This window comes from Lampetra fluviatilis, chromosome 71 (assembly GCF_964198595.1).
Source record: "Lampetra fluviatilis chromosome 71, kcLamFluv1.1, whole genome shotgun sequence".
Classification (NCBI taxonomy): Eukaryota; Metazoa; Chordata; class Hyperoartia; order Petromyzontiformes; family Petromyzontidae; genus Lampetra; species Lampetra fluviatilis.
The window spans coordinates 535,479-561,068 of NC_136345.1; the positions used below are offsets into that span (position 1 = coordinate 535,479).

Consider the following 25,590-nt stretch of genomic DNA (forward strand, 5'->3'; position numbering starts at 1 on the left):
CCAGAAAGAAAAAGGATAAGCTTAAAACTTCCCCGTAGAAGTGGTTCAATCTTAATTTAGGAGCTTTCGTGACTGCAGGAATTATTCTTTGGTTCTTTTCGGTTAAGTCACGTCTAAAAATAAAATAATAAATTAAAATAACATATTACGACGTTTCGATTGCAACACAAGCAATCATCATCAGGTATAAAAGAAATAGCAACAAAAATCTAACTAGAAAACTATAGACAGACATACAAGCAGACAGACATCACAACGGCACACAGAGAGAGGACACAAATCGGCACAAAGAGAGGGGTCGTTTCTGTGACGGTCCCTTAAATATAGAGAGGGGGGGGGCGGGGACGGTGAGAGGGAGGGGGCAGAGAGAATTAGCATATCAATGAGTGTACTGCAACGTACTGCTGTTGCAAGTAAGATGACAATGTGGAACGGGCACGCAAAATTGAAAACGGGCACGCAAAATTGAAATTTAGGAGACAGGCACACGAAAATTAAATAACCTAGCAAAATATCGAAATGTGATGTAATACAACACAGAGAGTCGGTTAACACACAATTAACGCATATCCTGGTTGATTACGTGTTTCAAAATTTGCTAAGTTAGAATTTTAAGTGTGAAAATTCCAAAGAGAGGACACAGGTAGAGAGAACAAATAGCCAGAAAGAAAAAGGATAAGCTTAAAACTTCCCCGTAGAAGTGGTTCAATCTTAATTTAGGAGCTTTCGTGACTGCAGGAATTATTCTTTGGTTCTTTTCGGTTAAGTCACGTCTAAAAATAAAATAATAAATTAAAATAACATATTACGACGTTTCGATTGCAACACAAGCAATCATCATCAGGTATAAAAGAAATAGCAACAAAAATCTAACTAGAAAACTATAGACAGACATACAAGCGTCGTAATATGTTATTTTAATTTATTATTTTATTTTTAGACGTGACTTAACCGAAAAGAACCAAAGAATAATTCCTGCAGTCACGAAAGCTCCTAAATTAAGATTGAACCACTTCTACGGGGAAGTTTTAAGCTTATCCTTTTTCTTTCTGGCTATTTGTTCTCTCTACCTGTGTCCTCTCTTTGGAATTTTCACACTTAAAATTCTAACTTAGCAAATTTTGAAACACGTAATCAACCAGGATATGCGTTAATTGTGTGTTAACCGACTCTCTGTGTTGTATTACATCACATTTCGATATTTTGCTAGGTTATTTAATTTTCGTGTGCCTGTCTCCTAAATTTCAATTTTGCGTGCCCGTTTTCAATTTTGCGTGCCCGTTCCACATTGTCATCTTACTTGCAACAGCAGTACGTTGCAGTACACTCATTGATATGCTAATTCTCTCTGCCCCCTCCCTCTCACCGTCCCCGCCCCCCCCTCTCTATATTTAAGGGACCGTCACAGAAACGACCCCTCTCTTTGTGCCGATTTGTGTCCTCTCTCTGTGTGCCGTTGTGATGTCTGTCTGCTTGTATGTCTGTCTATAGTTTTCTAGTTAGATTTTTGTTGCTATTTCTTTTATACCTGATGATGATTGCTTGTGTTGCAATCGAAACGTCGTAATATGTTATTTTAATTTATTATTTTATTTTTAGACGTGACTTAACCGAAAAGAACCAAAGAATAATTCCTGCAGTCACGAAAGCTCCTAAATTAAGATTGAACCACTTCTACGGGGAAGTTTTAAGCTTATCCTTTTTCTTTCTGGCTATTTGTTCTCTCTACCTGTGTCCTCTCTTTGGAATTTTCACACTTAAAATTCTAACTTAGCAAATTTTGAAACACGTAATCAACCAGGATATGCGTTAATTGTGTGTTAACCGACTCTCTGTGTTGTATTACATCACATTTCGATATTTTGCTAGGTTATTTAATTTTCGTGTGCCTGTCTCCTAAATTTCAATTTTGCGTGCCCGTTTTCAATTTTGCGTGCCCGTTCCACATTGTCATCTTACTTGCAACAGCAGTACGTTGCAGTACACTCATTGATATGCTAATTCTCTCTGCCCCCTCCCTCTCACCGTCCCCGCCCCCCCTCTCTATATTTAAGGGACCGTCACAGAAACGACCCCTCTCTTTGTGCCGATTTGTGTCCTCTCTCTGTGTGCCGTTGTGATGTCTGTCTGCTTGTATGTCTGTCTATAGTTTTCTAGTTAGATTTTTGTTGCTATTTCTTTTATACCTGATGATGATTGCTTGTGTTGCAATCGAAACGTCGTAATATGTTATTTTAATTTATTATTTTATTTTTAGACGTGACTTAACCGAAAAGAACCAAAGAATAATTCCTGCAGTCACGAAAGCTCCTAAATTAAGATTGAACCACTTCTACGGGGAAGTTTTAAGCTTATCCTTTTTCTTTCTGGCTATTTGTTCTCTCTACCTGTGTCCTCTCTTTGGAATTTTCACACTTAAAATTCTAACTTAGCAAATTTTGAAACACGTAATCAACCAGGATATGCGTTAATTGTGTGTTAACCGACTCTCTGTGTTGTATTACATCACATTTCGATATTTTGCTAGGTTATTTAATTTTCGTGTGCCTGTCTCCTAAATTTCAATTTTGCGTGCCCGTTTTCAATTTTGCGTGCCCGTTCCACATTGTCATCTTACTTGCAACAGCAGTACGTTGCAGTACACTCATTGATATGCTAATTCTCTCTGCCCCCTCCCTCTCACCGTCCCCGCCCCCCCCTCTCTATATTTAAGGGACCGTCACAGAAACGACCCCTCTCTTTGTGCCGATTTGTGTCCTCTCTCTGTGTGCCGTTGTGATGTCTGTCTGCTTGTATGTCTGTCTATAGTTTTCTAGTTAGATTTTTGTTGCTATTTCTTTTATACCTGATGATGATTGCTTGTGTTGCAATCGAAACGTCGTAATATGTTATTTTAATTTATTATTTTATTTTTAGACGTGACTTAACCGAAAAGAACCAAAGAATAATTCCTGCAGTCACGAAAGCTCCTAAATTAAGATTGAACCACTTCTACGGGGAAGTTTTAAGCTTATCCTTTTTCTTTCTGGCTATTTGTTCTCTCTACCTGTGTCCTCTCTTTGGAATTTTCACACTTAAAATTCTAACTTAGCAAATTTTGAAACACGTAATCAACCAGGATATGCGTTAATTGTGTGTTAACCGACTCTCTGTGTTGTATTACATCACATTTCGATATTTTGCTAGGTTATTTAATTTTCGTGTGCCTGTCTCCTAAGTTTCAATTTTGCGTGCCCGTTTTCAATTTTGCGTGCCCGTTCCACATTGTCATCTTACTTGCAACAGCAGTACGTTGCAGTACACTCATTGATATGCTAATTCTCTCTGCCCCCTCCCTCTCACCGTCCCCGCCCCCCCCTCTCTATATTTAAGGGACCGTCACAGAAACGACCCCTCTCGTTGTGCCGATTTGTGTCCTCTCTCTGTGTGCCGTTGTGATGTCTGTCTGCTTGTATGTCTGTCTATAGTTTTCTAGTTAGATTTTTGTTGCTATTTCTTTTATACCTGATGATGATTGCTTGTGTTGCAATCGAAACGTCGTAATATGTTATTTTAATTTATTATTTTATTTTTAGACGTGACTTAACCGAATAGAACCAAAGAATAATTCCTGCAGTCACGAAAGCTCCTAAATTAAGATTGAACCACTTCTACGGGGAAGTTTTAAGCTTATCCTTTTTCTTTCTGGCTATTTGTTCTCTCTACCTGTGTCCTCTCTTTGGAATTTTCACACTTAAAATTCTAACTTAGCAAATTTTGAAACACGTAATCAACCAGGATATGCGTTAATTGTGTGTTAACCGACTCTCTGTGTTGTATTACATCACATTTCGATATTTTGCTAGGTTATTTAATTTTCGTGTGCCTGTCTCCTAAATTTCAATTTTGCGTGCCCGTTTTCAATTTTGCGTGCCCGTTCCACATTGTCATCTTACTTGCAACAGCAGTACGTTGCAGTACACTCATTGATATGCTAATTCTCTCTGCCCCCTCCCTCTCACCGTCCCCGCCCCCCCCTCTCTATATTTAAGGGACCGTCACAGAAACGACCCCTCTCTTTGTGCCGATTTGTGTCCTCTCTCTGTGTGCCGTTGTGATGTCTGTCTGCTTGTATGTCTGTCTATAGTTTTCTAGTTAGATTTTTGTTGCTATTTCTTTTATACCTGATGATGATTGCTTGTGTTGCAATCGAAACGTCGTAATATGTTATTTTAATTTATTATTTTATTTTTAGACGTGACTTAACCGAAAAGAACCAAAGAATAATTCCTGCAGTCACGAAAGCTCCTAAATTAAGATTGAACCACTTCTACGGGGAAGTTTTAAGCTTATCCTTTTTCTTTCTGGCTATTTGTTCTCTCTACCTGTGTCCTCTCTTTGGAATTTTCACACTTAAAATTCTAACTTAGCAAATTTTGAAACACGTAATCAACCAGGATATGCGTTAATTGTGTGTTAACCGACTCTCTGTGTTGTATTACATCACATTTCGATATTTTGCTAGGTTATTTAATTTTCGTGTGCCTGTCTCCTAAATTTCAATTTTGCGTGCCCGTTTTCAATTTTGCGTGCCCGTTCCACATTGTCATCTTACTTGCAACAGCAGTACGTTGCAGTACACTCATTGATATGCTAATTCTCTCTGCCCCCTCCCTCTCACCGTCCCCGCCCCCCCCTCTCTATATTTAAGGGACCGTCACAGAAACGACCCCTCTCTTTGTGCCGATTTGTGTCCTCTCTCTGTGTGCCGTTGTGATGTCTGTCTGCTTGTATGTCTGTCTATAGTTTTCTAGTTAGATTTTTGTTGCTATTTCTTTTATACCTGATGATGATTGCTTGTGTTGCAATCGAAACGTCGTAATATGTTATTTTAATTTATTATTTTATTTTTAGACGTGACTTAACCGAAAAGAACCAAAGAATAATTCCTGCAGTCACGAAAGCTCCTAAATTAAGATTGAACCATATTTGGCGTCAAGTATCTGCGGTGTTGATTTATGGTTTTGTGTCACGCGTTCCGGTTTGTTGGTTTTCGTTGCATTATTAAATTGTTTTGTGGTTATATCTATGGGACCTTTTTGCCAGTATCCAAACTGATGAAAATATAACTGCTCAACCCAAGCTATAAGTGTTCTGATACCTGCATTGTCTTTGTACTGTTCGCCTTTTGGCATTCTCTGGTCTAATACTGGTGAGACAGGGCCATGAAAAAGGCTGCCTCTGGTGTAGGCCAATCAGTTTCAAACACAATGCATACATTATCAGACCATGTTTGTTTGCATCTTTTGCCACAAGTATGTGTGGTTAATGCCTTGCAAAAGGTATCTATATGGTGTGCGAACATCTTAACACCTGTTTAATTGCTAGAAAAGATAAAACCTATTCCTATTTTTAATCATGTTTTGTGGTTGCGAAGTGAGTAGTTGCCTCTCTTTTGTGGCCCTGGGGTTTGCCTGAGTGGGGTGGTTCATCTAATGGGGCTTGGTAAGCGGATGGGCTTTCCTTTGAGGGAAGAGTTATAGGGCTCAGACAGAGGTGAAGTGAGACACAGAGACACCTAGTAACATAGATACTGAGACAAACATTGAGATGGTGACAGAGAGTGAGACAGGCATTGAGGTTAAGTGAGAACGAAAAAGTGAGAGTGATGCAGATATATTTGTGATACAGTCACAAAGAGTGAGACACTGAGAAAGAGAGACACAGAGCCACACAGGGAGATACTGATATACCGAGGGATATCGAGCCCATGGCCATGAACTCCCACGCAGAGTTCATGCACGTGCTGTGTCTTGCACCCTGGGCCTGTTTTGCTTATACTGTGCCCTGGCAACTCCTCATGTTCTCCAGAGCAAGGTACCACAAGGACCTGGGGATGGGAACTCTAGGGACTGGCAATGGTGGGTGTAAGCTAACTCTGTGAGAATGCTGTGAAACGCTGTTTGTTTCTTAATTGTTGCCCTGATGTATCTTGTCCTTTCAGGATTAGGACATCCCCACTGAAACGTGTGGCTTTTGGTGTTATTAACAAAGTGGTGATTCAGCAAAACTTGGTCTTCGTATTCCGTCCGGGGTGAGCGCCGAAGGGACCATGTGAATGGATATGGTGGTATAGGAGGGGATAACGTACACCTCCTTTCTACCACACTGAGCTGGTGAGAGACCAGAGACATCAATCGCTTAAATAATCATATAAACCCAGCTCCCCAGAAAACATGATACTGTGGTCTAAAACGGGTCAGTGGTTCGTCAAATGTTAAGTCAACATTGTCATGTGGTTGGGCCAACGTTGCCAAGTGGTTGGCCGAACTTTGGCCCAACAACATTGGCCCAAGTGTCAATCTATTCCCGGGACCCACCTGCATTAGTCCGAAGCCATTGCCGTTATCGCCAAAGCCTTTAACGAGCAGAGCGCCAGCACGCGACTCGCGAGAGATGATGGCCGCGATGACAGCCGGGTCCATGCACTTGGCGTTGGCGGTGGCCACGATGATGGTCTTGTAGTTCTTGAGGCGGTTCAGGTCGGCGTTCACCAGCTTCTTGGATGCGGCCACTCCTGGGGTGGAGAATAATACAACTTGGGCTGTTGCAGCATTCAAGATCATGCTTTAGACCAGGGGTGGGGAACCTTTTTTCTGCCAAGGACCATTTGGATATTTATAACATCATTCACGGGCCATACAAAATTATCAACTTAAAAATTTGCCTGTCATATTTGGTCAAACATTTAATTAACTCACCCCTAATGTGATGGCTGGAACTGCTTCTCTTTGGTGAGGCGTGTGATGTTAGCTGGTATTGATGATGTTGCTACTCGCAACTGTTTTCCAGGTTTGCGTCGGTCAGTCTGGAGCGCAGTCGACTCTTTGCGATGGTAAGTTTTGAAAAGAACTGCTCGCAGCAGTAAGTTGTTCTGAACACAGATGCATATTTTAATGCATGCCTCCTCCAAGTGGGAAATTGATTATTGCTTATGTAACATTTATAGAACTCAAGTAGTGGGAGGTTGTTGTACCTAGCTTTCAGCTTATCATCGCTTTGCAGCTGAATAATTTCGTGATGTAGGTTATTAGGCATATCAGCTGGTTCCACATTGAATGGTGTCGCAAAGATGATCAATTCCATGTTTACTTTTCACGTCCTTGAATCTTGCATTAAATGCCTCAATTAGTTTCGCACATTCACCAGCATATTCAAGTGTCGTAGAAGGTAAAGTCACGTAGGTGAAAATAAAAAATAAAAATGAAAAACAGAATTACTGTAGTGGGCAGAGAGCTATTTGTCTATTTGTCACAAATAGCTCTCTCTGCCCACTACAGTAATTAAGTTTTTTTGTTGTGGTTGTGCCACCTGATGACGGAAGCTTGTGTTGCCTCCGAAACGTCGTGATTTAATTTAGTTATTTTAATTTTAATTTTCACCTACGTGACTTTACCGAAAGAACCAAAGAGTATGGATCCTTGCAGTCACGAAAACTTCAAATCTAGAATGTCGTAGAAGGCTTTTGTCCTTTCAGTGGGGAAATGCACCGTGTTATTCCTTTCGAGTTGCACTTTCCACAGCCTTAATTTAGCTTCAAATTATTTTACGTTTGAAAGCAGGGAGCTGAGAAGCTGGTTGGGGGCCTGCAGCTTGACGTTCAGCTCTGAGAGGTACTTGGTAATGTCCTCCATGAACGCTAAATCACACAGCTACTTGCTATCGTTGAGTTCCCTGACAGGTTTCCCCTTCATCTCCATGAACTGCTTGACTTCATCCCGCAGTTCGTAAAACCTCATGAGCATGTTCCCGCGACTCAACCACCGCACTTCACATTGATAGACAACATCACCGCACTTAGTCAAGATCATTCAGTAACTCCTTAAACTGGCGGCTGTTAAACCCTCTGCTTTTGACAAAATGTATGCATGACACTACTGCTGACATCACATTGTTGAGCCGCAACGACTGTGCACAGATACTTTTTTGGTGTATGATGCAGTGGCATATAATTAAATCACTTGGATCAAGACTGAGACTATTCAGTTCTTTCTTGACAAATGCAATTAACCCATTTTGCGAGCCAACCATGGCTGGAGCTCCATCTGTATTAAGGCCACTTAACATTAAAAATGTTAGCTCAAGTTTTTTCATTGATAAAACAAGTCTCTCAAACAAGTCCTCACCTCTTGTAGTGCCATGCATGGCTTCCAGTGATAGCAGTTCCTCTCGCGTGTCAAACTCTGCAGTTATCCCACGAACGAAAGCGGCCAATTGGGCAGTATTTGTTACGTCCGTTGTCTCGTCCCAAGCCAGAGAGAAAAAATGGAAATCCCCTGCAGAATCCTTTAGTGTTTTTTAAAATCTTGTGCCAAGTCAGTAATCCGATCTGAGACGGTTCTCTGAGACAAATTAACACTCTGAAATGTTTTACTTTGTCTGGTGCTTACAATCCTGCAGCAGCCACCATGTACTCTTTCACAAACTCTCCTTCTACATGAGGCCTCAGCTTCTTTGCGAGGATGCTCGCTCACTACATAATTCGTCTGAATAACGTTGTCTCTACCACAACGAGGCCTAGTGAAAGCAGCTTGTTGTGATTTCAAACTCTGCTGAAGAGCATTGATTTTATCCAGACGCATTTGGCCTCCACATTCATTGAGTTTAGCATGTTTTGAGCTGTAATAACGCTCCAGATTGGCTTTTTTATTACTGCTAACGCATCGCCACAAACTATGCATACAGGTTTGCCTTTGACTTCAAGAAAAAAATAATCATTGGTCCATTTATCTTGGAAAGATCGACACTCTGCATCAACTTTTCTTTTCTTCGTAGTCGCCATTTGTAGGATGTCACACCACTTAGGTTTTATAACTATCCAGTGTGTGTGTCACCAGCGACACGATTATTCAGTAAAGCAAAGCTACCGAGCGGGATGGGCCGTCACGTCATCGTGGACGGGAGCAACGTCGCCATGGCTCGCGAGTGAGAGTGAGCGAGAATGAGTGAAGAGGCCATAATGGTGGGGAGGAGGCCGTGATGGCGTGGAGGAGGCCGTGATGGCATGGAGGAGGCCGTGATACACTCACTCATCATACACTGACTCACTCACACATCATACACTCACTCACACTACCACTGACTCACTCACTCATCATACACTGGTAGTGACTCATGTTATTAGCTATGGCTGCCAGTTTGGTCGTACATGTTATGTATATCGTTTATTGTTAAATTTGAATCACAGTTCCTATGATCACTGTTGTTACATTGTTTTAATAGCTTTACTTTGGTGATTTCGAAAACATATGGTTAAGTCATGTTTTTTGCGGAAGTGCGGAAATGGCTTGATAAATTTAATCTCAATTGTCTTATGGTTGTTGTTTGACTTGCATCATACGGGGATTTTTGCACACAGCGTTGTAATATGGTGGGTTTTTTTCTGGAAGATTTGCTGGTTTATCCAGGATGTTTCTGTTGTGCGTCGTCGCTTTAAGATGTTCTCTGTTCATATTTTGTTTGTTGTGGTTGCATCTAACTCAAGAGCCGCATGGCATCTTGGATTTGGAACATATCCAATGTTCGTATCATCGACTCTTGAGGTCTTTTCTATGTACTGTAATTTCCTTAATCTTAAATTAGAGATTCAGTTTTTGTGAGGATTGTTGATCGTGGACGTGTCGATAAAGGTTGGATTGGAGTTATCGTCTGTGTCGACAAAGAAGTCGACAACATCGTCGTCAATTATCGGAAACAAGGTCTTAAACATCGCAAGGAATCGTCTCATCGCATCTCGTTTCATCATCACCAGATCGCCGTAGTTTCGCCACTGTGTTAACACTTTCGCAACGTGTAAACTCCCAGCCTGCCTGGCACTGACTGTCCTCTGAGTCACCGCAATACAGGCAGATGGGCTGCGGGCAGCCGACGAGAAGCATACGTGTCTGTACTCGTATGTTTCCTGTCTATCCCGTAATGGACATTCCTTGCTTATCTCTCAAAATGTAAGTTACAGTATTATTATGATTCACTTAATATGAATGTATGTTTCTATGATAAAAGCTCCTAGATTGATTGAATTTCGAGTCCCGCCTGCGGTTGCCTTGGCAGGGCCAGACCAAATGATTTCACAGGCCTTATACGGCCCGTGAGCCGGACGTTCCCCACCCCTGCTTTAGACTAAGACATCATAGATGCCAAAGCTGCTAATGCCACCAGTGCACATCATTGCGACTGACCCTCTCTATCCTCCACCAGATTTCACAGCTACTACATGGTTAAGACCGAGCCACCTCCAAGATTTGCCCAACAGTCTCCAACCACATGCTCTTAGACTTGCATAAAGACCCATAGACATACACAGAAAATAATACACTCATATGAACACCTATAGATTTGCACAGAGAGCCATAAACTCACACAGAGATCCACAGACATCTACACAGATCCATACATTTACCATGACAGTCTGTCACCATCTGGCCTGAGCTATTCACTTCCCCTTAGAAGCCGGATTCAACAATCACTGACCTTTCCGCATCTTATTAATCTACAGTACAATCTTCACCTGCCATCTTCTCTCTCTCCCCTATCCTCCTCCGTCTGCTCAGGAAGGTGGAAGACATGGATATAAAGGACAGCATCTCATCTATAATCATCACCATGATTACTATCACATGATTTGGTGATGCTAATGCTGTGATAGCAGTCAAATAACCAAAAACTCCAACACGTTCTGAAAAAATAACACTGCTTTTTGAGGAATGGCACTTCTTCATGGCTCGTAAATGGTGAGCTATGAAGAAGACCATTGCACGAAATGTCACCTATTATATATTCTTATTAAGGCCACATTGATATTAACAAATGTGCTCAGTTTTTTTTTCATAATGAAGTATTATTATCATTGGCCGGTTAGCGGCAATGTACACAATGACATCATATTCATCATATACAACATTATCTAACAACTATTGCGCGTTAGTTGAACGTTAGTGGCTATGCTGCACGTGGCCTGCAATCTGTGGAGGCAGCAGAGAGCGTTGGTGGATCACACACAAATGTTGTGAAGTCCATGGGCATCAAAGAGGAGCCATACCGTGGTTCTGCCATGAGAAGGTAGCACATGGCACAGTAAAAATCTGGACTCCATCTGTTCCATCTGTATGAGATGGAATGTTTCCCCCTTGCATGGGTGGGTTTTTTCTGGACACTCCAGTTTACTCCCACATGTATTAACACTCTTTAATTAGCTGAAAAAAAACTTTTAATATATATAGTTGCAGATCTTGGGTAATTTTTAGTAGTGATGACTCATCACCGCATTGCTGATACTGCCTTTCCACTCGTCTATGGTTTCTGCTCGTGCTTCTGAGTCATCGTCTCTCTGTCTCCAAGACTGAGAAAATGCTTTGTGGCATGCATTAGAAGTCGAAACAATTATTAATGGACGCTCGCCAACTCGTCTTACCCCTCTCGCTCAGCTTGTCTTGTTTGGCAGTCTTAATCGAAGCTCCCGTTGTGTCAATGTTCATCAGGTCACCATAGCAACCGGTTCCACTCCCTCCTATCGGAACACAATCACCAACCCACAGTCAGTCAGTATTTGTACCTTCACCTTCCGACGTGTCACGTGGTGCAATGCAGCAGCAGACTGCATCAATTTACAAGACAATCATGCTCCCACGCCTATAAGCATGCAACCCACTTTTGCCAACCCGCATTGATGATCGTTATCGTGATGCATGGCCAAATTAACCTGCGCAACCTGAAGGAGGACCTCATTAAGCAGTGACAAAAAAATTAACCCGTAAAAACAAAGTTTTTCACTATAAATCCTTTATATGTGTAATGTAGTAACTCGGCGGGAGACGACTTCACGGGTAACACACTCTTTATTTTATCAAACTTGGTTACAGGTGACTAACACCTACTTTGTATCTCGGGTGACAAACACCCACTTAGCTACTTGGCGACTAACGCCCACTGAGCTACTCGGATGACCAACATCCACTTAGTACTCGGGTGACAAACACCCACTTAGCTACTTGGCGACTAACGCCCACTGAGCTACTCGGATGACCAACATCCACTTAGCTACTCGGCGACTAACGCCACTGGGCTACTCGGATGATCAACATCCACTTAGTACTCGGGTGACAAACACCCACTTAGCTACTTGGCGACTAACGCCCACTGAGCTACTCGGATGACCAACATCCACTTAGCTACTCGGCGACTAACGCCACTGAGCTACTCGGATGACTAACATCCACTTAGCTACTCGGCGACTAACGCCACTGAGCTACTCGGATGACTAACATCCACTTAGCTACTCGGCGACTAACGCCACTGAGCTACTCGGATGACCAACATCCACTTAGCGACTAAGTCTTCAGCTCCGTCTTCGGGTCTTCAACTGGGTAACTCTCCCCGAGTGCTCTCGCGCGTCCCCCTTTATACCCCACCTGCGGACGTCGCTGCGAGCACCCACTTATTCGACCAATCGCCGGGCGCTGGCTACGATCCTCTTTCCCCACATCTCATCGTGCCTCACCACTCACTCCGCGCCGCCCCGTCATCTGTCACTCCCGGCGCGCGCGTCCACACCACGCCCACAACGCGTGCCCAACCCCGCACCCCGCGCCGCCCCGTGATCCATCACTGTCACAGTCGGCGCACGTCAATACCACCACTACATCACCCCCTACCACATAGCTCGCAGCCGCCCCGGCTGCTATAAAAATATACAAACCCCCCCTGTGTGCCCCGTAACACAACACAACAACAAGAACAACAACTAAGCTAACAACACAACACGACGCGAACACTACCATCCGCAACCCTCAACCAATGCCACCGCGACAATAGAACAATATATACAAACCGGCGAGTGACAATAGCAATGTGTATGCAAAAAAACAAATGGAAATTTTTTTTTTTTCTTTCGACTCGTGCAGTGTCCCCTTTTCTTCCGAGCGTCCCTACAACGGGACATAACCCCGGCAGAGGGGAACACCGGGCGAGCTCGGTGTAGAGCAAAAAAACCGTCTTCATGAAAATTGTTGAGACCTAGCCCGAGTCCGCCTTGCCGGTCCGTCGTACGGCACCAGACGCGGTTGAACGTCCGGTGGTGCCGGCGGTTCAGGAAGACATCGGCCAGGCATCGAGGACTCGTGCGTGCCCCGGGGTTCAGGCTCTCGACGGTCAGCAGCCGTCAAGCCCGAGGCACCTGGGGGTGGGTCAGGTGGAGACACGTGAGGATCAGCCTGCGACACCTCCCTCCCCGAGTCGACGGTCACATCACACGCCCGGTCGTCACGGCACAGAACGGGGTCACACGGTGCCGCATAGGGCTTCAGTCGGGAGGGGTGCACATACCAACGGCGTTTCCCCCATTTAATCTGTATACTCTGGGGTCGTGCAACCCGCACAATTTCCACCGGTCCCCTCCAAGGTCTCAACAACTTGGGGGACGTAGCCAACGGTGCATGTGGACAATGCAGCCAGGCCTTATCGCCTGGTTTCCAATCATGCGTATGCACCCTCCGCTCATGCAATTTCTCGTTTGCAATTTGCCGCGACCGCGAATTCAACCTTGCCGCCTCCCGCGCTTCAGTCAATTTGGCGATATTAAATTTGATGTGGTCTGCCAATTTAGATTTTGCACGTGGCTGGGAAATCCCCAGTTGGACGTCCATGGCCGGATCGGCCTCCCGCCCATACATAAGAAAAAATGGGGAAAACCCCGTCGCCGCATGAGGGGCCATTCGATAGGCCGCGAGTACCCCCGGCACCTGTAAGTCCCAATCAACCTGATCGTCGCAGACCTGTTGGCACAACATAGACGTAATCGTCCTGTTCAGACGCTCAACCATCCCGTCAGTCTGCGGGTGGTAGGGGGAAGTACGCACTTTCTTTGTACCCAACAGGTCGCACACCTCGCGCAACAAAACGCTCGAAAAATTCTTCCCTTGATCCGTCAGCAAGCGTTCGGGGGCGCCCTTGTCCAACACATAACCCTGGACAAAGGCGTCCGCCACCGCCGCAGCCGACTGGTTGGCGAGCGGCCATGCCATAGGCCATCGGGTGAAGTATTCCACGCCAACCAGCAGGAACCTATTTCCCCTTGGTGTAACCGGAAAGGGCCCCAAGATGTCCAACGCTACCAATTTGTTTATACGCGAAACCTGAATGGATTGCAGCGGAGGATTAGCTGCCAATGGTGGCGGTTTCCTTTTTGCGCACCCTACGCATCCCTTAAGAATATTCGCCACGTCGTTACCCATCCCCGGCCAATAATAGTCTCGCTGGATTAGGGCGAGCGTTTTGTGAAAACCCAGATGCATGAGCCGTTCATGAGCTGCCAGAACAACCCTACCCCGCATAGCAACAGGCACAACGAGCACGTGACGCCAGGACATGTTGTCCCACCTCATCAAAAGGCCCTGTCTGCACACCCAGGAACCGACCCGCGCCTCCCCTTCTTCGGGAGCGCCAACTTTCCGACGCAGCGTAAGTAGGGAGCTGTCGGACATCTGGAGGCGGCCCCACTCAATGAGGGGCAACGACAACAGCGAATCCCTCCCCGTGGGGGCGTCCTCTCCCGGGGTGTCAGTGGCGGCGAGCGCAACTCCCGGGGTGCCGGCGACCGGGGGTTTGCACCGCGCTGATCCCAACAAACATGTGCAGTCCGTGCACGGCGGCAACCGCGACAAGGCGTCCGCGTTTGAGTGCCGCAACTCCTTGCGGTAAATCGTCGTGAATTGGTAGTCTTGAAGGACCTCCAACCATCGGGACAATTGGCCCGATGGCTGTGCCACGCGCATAGCGTATTGTAGAGCCGCATGGTCCGTCCGGACCGTAAAATGACGGCCGTAAAGATACGGCCTGAATTGCTGTGTAAAAACCACAATGGCTAACAATTCACGACGAGTTACGCAATAGCGTTGTTCTGCGGGGGAAAGAACCCTACTACCGTAGGCGACCACCCGTTCAACCCCCCCGACCACCTGTGAGAGCACCCCCCCGATACCCGTATTGCTGGCGTCCGTGTCAAGCAAAAACGGTTGTGTGAAATCGGGGTAACACAAGGGGGGAGCCTGCACCAAAGCGTCACGGAGGGAGCAGAACGCAGCCTCCTCCTCCGCCCCCCAGTGAAACCTCACACCCTTAGCCGTCAAAGCGTGCAGGGGCTTGGCTATGGTGGCAAATTGCTTGACAAAACGACGGTAATAGGAGGCAAAACCAATGAAACTACGAACCTCCGTGACCGAGGTTGGCGTTGGCCATGAGCTGATGCAATGCGTCCTAGCAGGGTCCGTCGAGATCCCTGAACGACTCACGATATGGCCCAAATACCTGACCGATTCCCGAAGCAGAAAACATTTAGCCGGTTTAAATTTAAGCTTAGCGGAACGCATCCTGAGGAACACCGCTCTCAGTCGCTGGAGGTGCTCCTCGAAAGTCCGACTAAAGACGATAATATCGTCAAGATAAATCAAACAGGTATCCCATTGGAGGCCCGACAAAACCAATTCCATGAGTCTCTGGAACGTGGCGGGAGCGGAATGTAAGCCCATGGGCAAACGGTTGAATTCAAATAGGCCCCCAGGTGTCCGGAAAGCAGTTTTAGGTTTTGACTCGTTATCGAGTGGCAATTGCCAAAATCCAGACAGCAGATCGAGTGTGGAAAAAAACTGCGCTCCCGCCAAGGCATCCAGCGACTCATCCATCCTGGGGAGCGGATACGCATCCGCCATCGAGATTTTGTTTAAGCGGCGGAAATCGACACAAAACCGCAAGGACCCGTCCTGTTTCTTTACTAGGACAATAGGAGCACCCCACGGACTAGAAGAGGGCGAAATGATATCGGCCGCCAACATATCATTAACCGCCGATTGCACATGTTCCTTCTCGGCCGGGCTGAGCCGGAAGGGATTCTGACGAATAGGGGCCGCGTCCCCTGTAGCTATGTGGTGGCGCAACAGGTCAGTGCAGCCGATATCGTACTTATGTTTGCTGAACACGTCAGCAAACTCGATGAGCAAACCCCTCAATGCTCCCAATTGCACCCCGGACAAGTTAGCAGAACCCGCACACAGCGAGTCCAACCACTCAGTCCCCTCATCACTTTGAGGATGCGACTCGACAGTGAAATCTGCGTGAGCCACGAGCCGTTCCTCAACGGGTAGCGGCGCGGCGTGAGCCAGCACCGTTCCCTGCGCAATTACGGCCGGCCGCGACCCCGTATTCAGGACCATTACGAACGGCTCACTGTCCCCTCTCACCATGGTTTGAGCAACCGCTAAGTCGAGGCCCTTACTGGCTCTGTTTGACGGCCCCAACAGCACCCCCTGTGCCTCCGCACCCACCTCGAGTGGCTTCCTGAACCGAAGGGGTACTAACATTTGCGATCCCGGGGGCACCCGTACAGTGTGAGTCGCCAGCGCCTGCACCGTCGCACAAACCGTGCGCACTTTGGTAGGGCTCGACAAGAAGGCAACCCGCCGACCTGACGGAAGCTCTATGCAGGCCTGATCTATAAGAATTTTGATGGGCATTTTTGACAAAAAGTCCGTACCTAGCAAACAGGGAACGGCCAGCGATGATGATACAAAAATAGGGCCCGCTAATTTAATGTCACCAATGCAAATAGTCGCCCGAATCTGGCCGATGATCCCCAGGGATCCCCCATTCGCCGCATAAAATGGCACGTCTACTGGCAGAAGGGGTCTACTTTGGACGGGAAGAATGTTATAAATAAGGTCCGAGATGATGGTGGCCGACGCACCCGTGTCAACAAGCACCCGGACCTCAACCCCGTCAATGAACCCCGTTACCACGGACGACCCGGCTGACGCAGCCACGATCCTGTGGGCCAATTCGGACCACTCGACTGCTTGCGGGCCGCGTACGGACCCCCCTCGCTGAATTGAACCCCCGGCACCCAGCCGCGAACCCCCCACCACGAAGCGGCGACCCGAATGTGCCGTGTTTGTGGACCGAACGTGTGAGGTGCCGCGACTTGCCGGGTTTTGTTGGGATGACTTGTGGCCCTGGTCGTCGTCCCGACGTGGTCCTGCGGCGCGCTGACGCGGGGCCCGGCACCCGGCTGCGACGTGACCCCGAAGGCCGCAGTTGTAGCAGACGACGGACGTCGTAGGTTTCGGTTGCTCCAGCTTGCGGGGCGAACGTGTGGGCGAACGACCTCCCGTTCTCCACTCCCCCGGACGCGATGCAGCGAAGGCCTGCTCCTGCACCGCAGCTGGCTGAGGTTCGGCGATCGTGGCGGCCAGTGCCGCGTTCCCCGGCCATTTGCAGACGACCCCCGGCCTGCGTTTGAGGACCTCGTACGCGTGAATGCTCGTGGCGATCGCCAGGGAGCAGATCTCCATCTCGTCTGCCACGTTGATGGGGACCCCCAACTCGTGGGCCAACACCAGCAGCTGCTCCGTCACCATGGCGTCCTTCCCCTCCTTATCCATGCGGGGAAAAGCTGCGTCCGCCAAGGCGAGTAGTGCCGTGCGGTAGGCTAGCGTCGTTTCCCCAGCCACCTTCCGCCGATCGTAGAACTGGTGGCGACACGTGGAGGGCGGCCCGAACACCTTCGCCATCAGGTGTAGTGCGGCCTGGAGCGTAGAGCGGGACGACCTTGCAGCAGATGTGAAGGCTGCAAGCGCGTCGTCGTCAAGCATCGCTGGCAACGCACGCAGGGCAGTGGTGTCGGACCACCCCGACATCTCCTGATGAGCGAGGAACCTTCGTTGGAAGGCTCCCCAGTCGCCCCCATCCGCCTTGAACGCCGACAGCGCGGGCAATCTTTGCTGGAGGACCCGATCGTCGTCGACGTCGGAGAGATTTTCCCGCGCTCCGCTGTAGTTGTCTAAAATGTCGGCTCGGTTGTCAGGCGCAAAATGGAGGGCTCCGGCGCGCGCTGATGACGTGGGCTGCGCTGCGCGGAGGTGTCCGGCCACGTGGCGTCCGTCTTTCCCGCCAATCAATGGCGGCCCCTCAAAAACGGCGGGAACTTCCAGACTTTTGGCGCGAAGCGCCTTTTGGCGGGATCCCGCCAGCCTCGCTCCTTCCTCCAACCCCGCAGCCGTTTTCTCGCCCGCTGGAACGGAGATCTCGGCCAAGATTGCAGCGGCGGCGAGCAGCAACTCCGCCAACCGGGAGTGTGCGTCTTGGAGGCTGGTGTCGGAGGCAAGCGGAGCGTCGGCCATCACCGCGAAGTGCTGCATCGGCGGCAACTCCTCGTCCTCTACTCCCGAGGTCGGTGTCCCCGGTACGCCGTCGTCATCCCGACCTCGCTCGTGGGTACGGGTAGTCTTCCTTGTGTCCATACTTCTTGAAGACAGGTTTACTTCTGACACCAGTTGTAATGTAGTAACTCGGCGGGAGACGACTTCACGGGTAACACACTCTTTATTTTATCAAACTTGGTTACAGGTGACTAACACCTACTTTGTATCTCGGGTGACAAACACCCACTTAGCTACTTGGCGACTAACGCCCACTGAGCTACTCGGATGACCAACATCCACTTAGTACTCGGGTGACAAACACCCACTTAGCTACTTGGCGACTAACGCCCACTGAGCTACTCGGATGACCAACATCCACTTAGCTACTCGGCGACTAACGCCACTGGGCTACTCGGATGATCAACATCCACTTAGTACTCGGGTGACAAACACCCACTTAGCTACTTGGCGACTAACGCCCACTGAGCTACTCGGATGACCAACATCCACTTAGCTACTCGGCGACTAACGCCACTGAGCTACTCGGATGACTAACATCCACTTAGCTACTCGGCGACTAACGCCACTGAGCTACTCGGATGACTAACATCCACTTAGCTACTCGGCGACTAACGCCACTGAGCTACTCGGATGACCAACATCCACTTAGCGACTAAGTCTTCAGCTACGTCTTCGGGTCTTCAACTGGGTAACTCTCCCCGAGTGCTCTCGCGCGTCCCCCTTTATACCCCACCTGCGGACGTCGCTGCGAGCACCCACTTATTCGACCAATCGCCGGGCGCTGGCTACGATCCTCTTTCCCCACATCTCATCGTGCCTCACCACTCACTCCGCGCCGCCCCGTCATCTGTCACTCCCGGCGCGCGCGTCCACACCACGCCCACAACGCGTGCCCAACCCCGCACCCCGCGCCGCCCCGTGATCCATCACTGTCACAGTCGGCGCACGTCAATACCACCACTACATATGCGTGGCGGCTAGAGTCCTCTCGTCCTCTGGCTTGAGATGGCTGCCACCTATGGGTCAGATGATTGCCTGCCACCATTAAGCAATTGGTAATTAAATATAAAAAAAGAATTCCCTAAAAAGTGTAAAATTTTGGAAAAAATTTTCACGAAAAGAAATTGTCACGCACAACGAGTCTGTGTGCAAAATGTCAGCTCGATTGGATCACGGGAAGTGGGTTAAAAAACGACCGAAAGATTTGCACGGTCGTAAGCGCGCAAGCAAGCAAGTGAACTTAATATAAAGGATTTAAAAAGTGTTTAAAAGTAATTTACCCACAATGCACCACAGTATCACTCATCATTGGGTTGACACATTCAATGCGTGTGACGTCATTCACTAGGCCATGAGGATATGGCATCCCTGCGTCACCTACACGCATCTCGGCTTGTTCACCACTTGTTGTGTTTAGTTTCTTGTCCTTCCTCCTCACCTCCAATTAGCATGGTTGGCTACGTACTGTGCCAAAGAAGTTCAACATACATACATACATGTGATGTCAGCGACATGGCACGGCTCGGCTTATGCACCACTGGCACCTACTGAGCCAGGCTAGTCTGGCTCTGCACAGCCCCAGCATGGCTCAGTTGTGATAGTGGGAAAAAAAGGCAATGTAGATGCATAGTCAGCACAATAATGTATTCTGACACGGCCATTACGAACCACCCTCACCTGACTGAGATTCGATGCAGCACTGCCGGTTGTTGGGCCCCCCACACAACCCCGAGGAGTAGCTGCCTCCACAGTAGTTGGAGTTGACCTGACACTTTCCACCCATGTCGGTGCACTGCCCATCATTGGCGGACCATGATTGCTCATTAGAGACACCTGAGGGAAATACATTGGGTATTAAATAGACGAGGTGACGGTACAGGTGTGGCCTTGCAATGTCTTCACACACAGGCCCCTGTACTAGAGATGCCATCCAATCCTTGAAACCTGGTCTCTCTGAAGTCTGAATTGGCACTCTAATCCTTGAGACCTGGTCTTACTGAATTTCATTCAAAACTCTGACCCTGATCCCTGGTCTTAGGGTTGCAATCCTGAATCACCTTCATACCCAGTCTCAGAACGTCGATCCTTGAACTTTCGGTCTGAAGACTGATGATGAACCATAGTTTCTCTGAGACTCTTTCAATACCCTAAATTTGATACTATGGCTCACTCAAGACATTAATCCTGATACCAGTCACAGGACTATAATATCTGGTCCTCGGTCTCAAAACTCCGATCCCTGTAACCGCTGATCCCTGGTGTCTCACTGGGTCCCACCACTTACAGGCCGAGTTGCACTGGAGGCAGCAGCGGCGGTTGGAGTCCCCGCTGCAGAGGCTCGTGGCGACCCCTGCACGGCACACGGTGTAGCGCCAGTCCAGACACTCGCCGCCCTGGCCCGTACACGCAGAGTCTGCCGCGGCTGCTGGGTCGCGGCACACGGTCACACCCCCACCATCATCAGCAGCAGCAGCAAAATCAACATCATCAGCATAAGAAGCAAATGTAGCAGCAGCAAAATCATCGTGAGAAAAATCGTTGGCAGCAGCGGCATAAATAGCAACAATCGACAGCAGTTACATCAGCAGAACTATGAGCAGCATCATCATAATCCACAGCAAGCAACTGAATTATCATTTTCAGGAGCAATATCATCAGACGCAAATAAAAAAGCATCTCATAGGTAGGTGAATGGTTGTGCAGGTGGGTAAGTGTATGAGAGAGTGGGTGTTTAAACAAAAACAACCTCCTACATATTCATATTCTTTGAGTCTTTCGGTAAAGCCACGTAGATAGAAAACTACTAAAAATAATAACAATATCATGACGTTTCAATCGCAACACAAGTGCAGTGGTGATACGCGCTGGGGGTATACGTCGTGTGCCAGCGCGTATGTACGGGTGTGTGCGTGGTGACGCGCGCTGACGGGGAGGAGCAGGCGTCAGCGCGGGTGGGGGTAGTGCTGCTGATTGGCTGTGTGCCGGTGACGCGCTGAGAGGGAGTGATCGGGTGGCAGCGCGGTGTGATTGGTCGAGGAGTGGAAACACGCGCTGGGCGGAAACGGATCGTAGAGATAGCGCAGGGTGATTGGGTAACTGAGGAGCGGTGCCGACGTTGAGGTCCGCATCCGCTCCGTCTCCCGGGAGGAAGGGATATATAAGGTGATGCACAGAGGAGTAGAGGGGGGAAGTGGAACCATCTAGGAATGAAGACGAAGGTGCAGAGATAGAGCCCGGAGAGGAGAGTAAGGGAGAGTAATGTAGAGTAATGGAGAGTAATGTACAAGGTGTAGCCAGAGAGAGAGAAAGGTCTACACGAGCCGAGTAATGTACAGGGTGTAGCCAGAGAGAGTGTAAGGTCTACACGAGCCGAGTAATGCATACGGTGTAGCCAGAGAGAGTGTAAGGTCTACACGAGCCGAGTAATGCATACGGTGTAGCCAGAGAGAGTATAAGGTCTACACGAGATAGGTACTGAAGAGTGTGTAGCCGGAGTTGTAAGGTCTACACGAGACGGGTACTGAAGAGTGTGTAGCCAGATGTGTAAAGTCTACACGAGACGAGTGAAGAGTGTAGCGGAGGCGTAAGGTCTACACGAGACGAGTAAAGAGTGTAGCAGAGGCGCAGAGTCTACACGAGACGAGAGAAGAGTGTAGCCGAGGCGCGGAGTCTACACGAGGCACAGAGAGCCAGCAGCACAGAATCTACGGGAGTCGAGAGAAGTGTGGAGCGGAGAGAAGAGGTCACGAGTTGTATCGTTGTATGGTGACCGTACTGTGAAGAAGAGAGGCCACGCGTTGTATCGTTCAAGTCAAGATTTAATAAAAGAAGTGTGTTCCCGTCAAAGGAGTTTCCTGCCGTCATTTCCAATACTTCACAAGCAATCGTCATCAAGTGAAAAATATAGCGAGAGAGCTGCTGAGGCAGGAAAAAATATATAAAAATGTATAAAAACCCCCTACCTCCTCGATGGTGCCGGATGGTAACCCTGTCATGGCTGTGAGCAATGCCATGGGGAAAGGGCCAATTCCCATCAGCTGTTCCCTTCATGGTGCTTGCAGCCACCGCAGTGGCAAACGGAGGCTCTGGTGGGTGCAAGGGGCTGATGACCCCTCCACCTTCAATTCAATTACCAAGAAACCACGAATTAAAGGTCAAATTAAGCTTGTGTGCTGGTCTATATAGTGACAACATTGGATGTGGACCTATGTCCTTGACATCAGGACCTACCGTACAACCGATTTGCCCACTGACCATCGACTTGTCATCTGTAAAATGCCCCAACTATTCTTCCACTGTGGTGGTGGATGTCCACCTTGGACCCCATTCAAACCCACAGTGGCCTGGTCTCAGCTAGCTGATGAACGTTAAAAGTGAGAATTGCATCATCGCTGGCAGCTGGTGTTGGCACCCCCCCCACCCCCCGTTCTCCTGATGCCTAGGATAAATGGTTAACGTTTAAGGACTGTGGTTCATACAGCTGCAATGGCTGCTTTGGGTACGTGGTTTAAACCTATAAAGGCCTTGCCTCACAGAGGACGTGTTCCAGTTAGCTGAGAAAAAGCGACAAGGACACTCCTACCATCTACAGCATCCCACGTCGAAGAGTGAGGAGGGTTCCAGCAGCCTTCGCTCGTAGGTTCGATGAGCTGGGCGGCGCTGCAAGGATGAGTGGTGGTCACGGGTTGCTGAGAAGATGGAATCTGCCTCAGTAGCCCGTGATCACAAATCACTCTTTAATTCCATAAAATTAAGTTACTTGCAGCACCACACCTATCATCGTCCTTAGGGGAAAGAATGGTATTCTGATCTCCAACCACCAGGAACATGTTTGCAGATTTTCTGAGCTTTCTGTGAGGTATTAGGGGAGGGGAAATCCCTCATAAAACTTCATGGGGCGAGGTGGGGATCACCCTACGGGGCTGTCGTGCTTCAAATATTGGAATAAGTAGTCACTCCCTGTGAGTGTCTGGCTGAGGTGCCATCGGTTGAGGGTGTATTTGTAAGGGTTAATGGGTACGTGATCTGGATGAGTGAGCAGGTAAAAGTTTACGAGTAAACGAGTTATAAATCCTTACCTGAACTCACAAACAACAGGATCACAAATGGCCCCAACATGGTTCACCTGCCCACAGACACAGAGGCATGCATTGAGCCAAACAGGCAACATGTGCTGTAAGCACCTTAATTAAGCTTACAAAGCACACAAAGGGGTGATCTGACCAGCACCACATCCAACTGCCTGTACATCCCGAGAGACAAGCATTCTGCCAAATTAAGCTTGGAATTAAATGTCTTCTGATCAGGGTCACTGGTGACTTTGATCACTTACTGCAATTGAGAATCTGGTTTAATCGTGTAGTGTGTATCATAATGTGTATAGTGGAATGCATAGTATATTACAATGCAGAGTGTTGCATATCGTATGATGAAAAATGTGTATACAATACGTAGCCAGCCGTGCTAATCTATACGTACGGAGGAAGGACAACAGACTCAATGCAAAAAAACTGTTTGAAAGAAAGTGTATGGTGCAATATGGGTGGTGCATAGTTTAGTGTGTATTGTAATGTAGTGTGTATAATTTAGTGTGGGTAGTATATAGTGTACAGGAGTGTGTTGTAAATATTGTCTTTGTGGTAAATATTGTAGTGTGTGGTGTATAGTGTAGTGTAGTGTGCGAGGCGTAGTGTAGTGCGAGGGTTTACGCGGTGACGTTGAGGTGAATGCAAATTGGGGGAAGCGGGGGGTGAGTGTGGTGAGGTTGAGGTGACGCTAAAGTGAGTGTGAATAGGGGTGAGAAGGGAGTCGTTTAGGGCAGTGGTTCTCAACCTTGTTTGGCTACTGCTGTACCCCCTCGTTGAATTTTGTTTCAACCGAGTAACCCCCTTTGCCTGACCCGACATGTTTCTGAGAAATGTATGAATAATGAATGTCAATAGTTTAACCCAATTTTGCACTTAATGAGGTATCCTAACTGGCAAGTAACTGCAAGCAAATACAAAAAAAAAATCAACGGACGCTTTGCATGCGTGATGTTATTACTTTGTGCTTGCTGATTACTCTTGAAAACCACATTGTTCCGATCAACGAGTTTAGAAAGGTATTTTATATGTTCGTAGGTTACCAAATGTATTCAAATGTAATCGTGGTAATTTTATATTGTCAGATTCATACATGATTATTCACCAATTGCTCGGGTTATGATATAATTTCACACATTAATAAACCACCTCGTGTACCCCCTGGGACAATGCCATGTAACCCCAGGGGTCTGCGTATCCCTGGTTGACAAACACATGTTTTGGGGACCGGTGCTGCAATAGTTAGCTCACTATGCTTGCGATCCCCAGTGACCCGATTTCAATTCCTGCTCACGGCCACCACCAACACCAGTGACGGATTATCTAAACAGGTCATGGGCTTCCCCTAGGTTGAATCAACCTCAAATAGGTACCTGATGTGATGTGTCAACATTGCCACTTGGGGAGACAAAGGCGGCCGGGCGTTGTGCTGGCCACTCACCCCCTCGTGTACCATGCCGGCCTTCATACGTGGTTGCTAACAGCGTTTGCTCCAACACCAGCACCACCTTCGTCAGTGATTATATTTATACAGTGCACCAGGTAGTTATTAAAGGCTGATCGACCTAAGGGAGGCGAAGGACCGGTTGAGATAGTTGTAACTGCGGGAATCAAACTCGGGTCAAAGCGCAGTGCAATTATCCGCTGCACCACCGCTCACCATAGACACATACAATCCCAAACCAAACTTCCCCACAGACACCCAGTTACCCACACCATACACATCACAACCTACACCAAACACAAATATCCCAGTATAGGCTATACAGACTATTGGGGAAAGTGCTGTTAGCGAGTACCTATGATTTTTACACACCACACCAGGTACTTATTTTAAGCTGAGTTGACCTAGGAGAGACCCAGGACCAGTTCAGAAAATTGTTACTGGTTTTGGGCGTGAGTGAAATCGAACTCAGGCCGCTGGGTTTATAGCGCAGCGTGCTAACCGCTACACTGTTCCATACTCTTTGGTTCTTTCGGTAAAGTCACGTAGGTGATAAAAATAGTGAAAACAAAGCAATACATTAAATCGAATGCAACACAAGCAATCATCATCAGGTGTGACAACCACAGCAATATTTTTTTACTGAAGTCCTTGCAGTCACGAAAACTTCAAATCTAGAACACTACACTGTTGCTCACCACAACAACCGCCATTCGCCACTAAGTGTCGGTGACGTCACCACGACGCTTGTGCCAGGCCATGTGCACCTTGAGGGCCACGTGAAGTGTCGAACGCCCGCTGGCAAGAGGTCACCACA

At 47.8% G+C, this 25,590-nt stretch overlaps 1 protein-coding gene across 1 annotated transcript in view; it reads right to left on the bottom strand.

The window, feature by feature from the left end:
• The window catches only part of LOC144952919 (lysozyme g-like), a 36,038-nt gene extending 15,448 nt beyond the window's left edge, over window positions 1-20,590 (bottom strand). Inside the window, exons 1-4 of the mRNA XM_078883395.1 lie at window positions 20,530-20,590; window positions 19,923-20,078; window positions 11,450-11,545; window positions 6,360-6,556 (exon numbers count right to left, since the gene is read on the bottom strand). Of these exons, the coding sequence (XP_078739521.1) occupies window positions 6,360-6,556; window positions 11,450-11,545; window positions 19,923-20,028 (399 nt within the window). The 5' untranslated portion in view covers window positions 20,029-20,078; window positions 20,530-20,590. The remainder of the gene's footprint in view (window positions 1-6,359; window positions 6,557-11,449; window positions 11,546-19,922; window positions 20,079-20,529) is intronic.
• Between the last annotated feature and the right edge of the window lie 5,000 nt (window positions 20,591-25,590).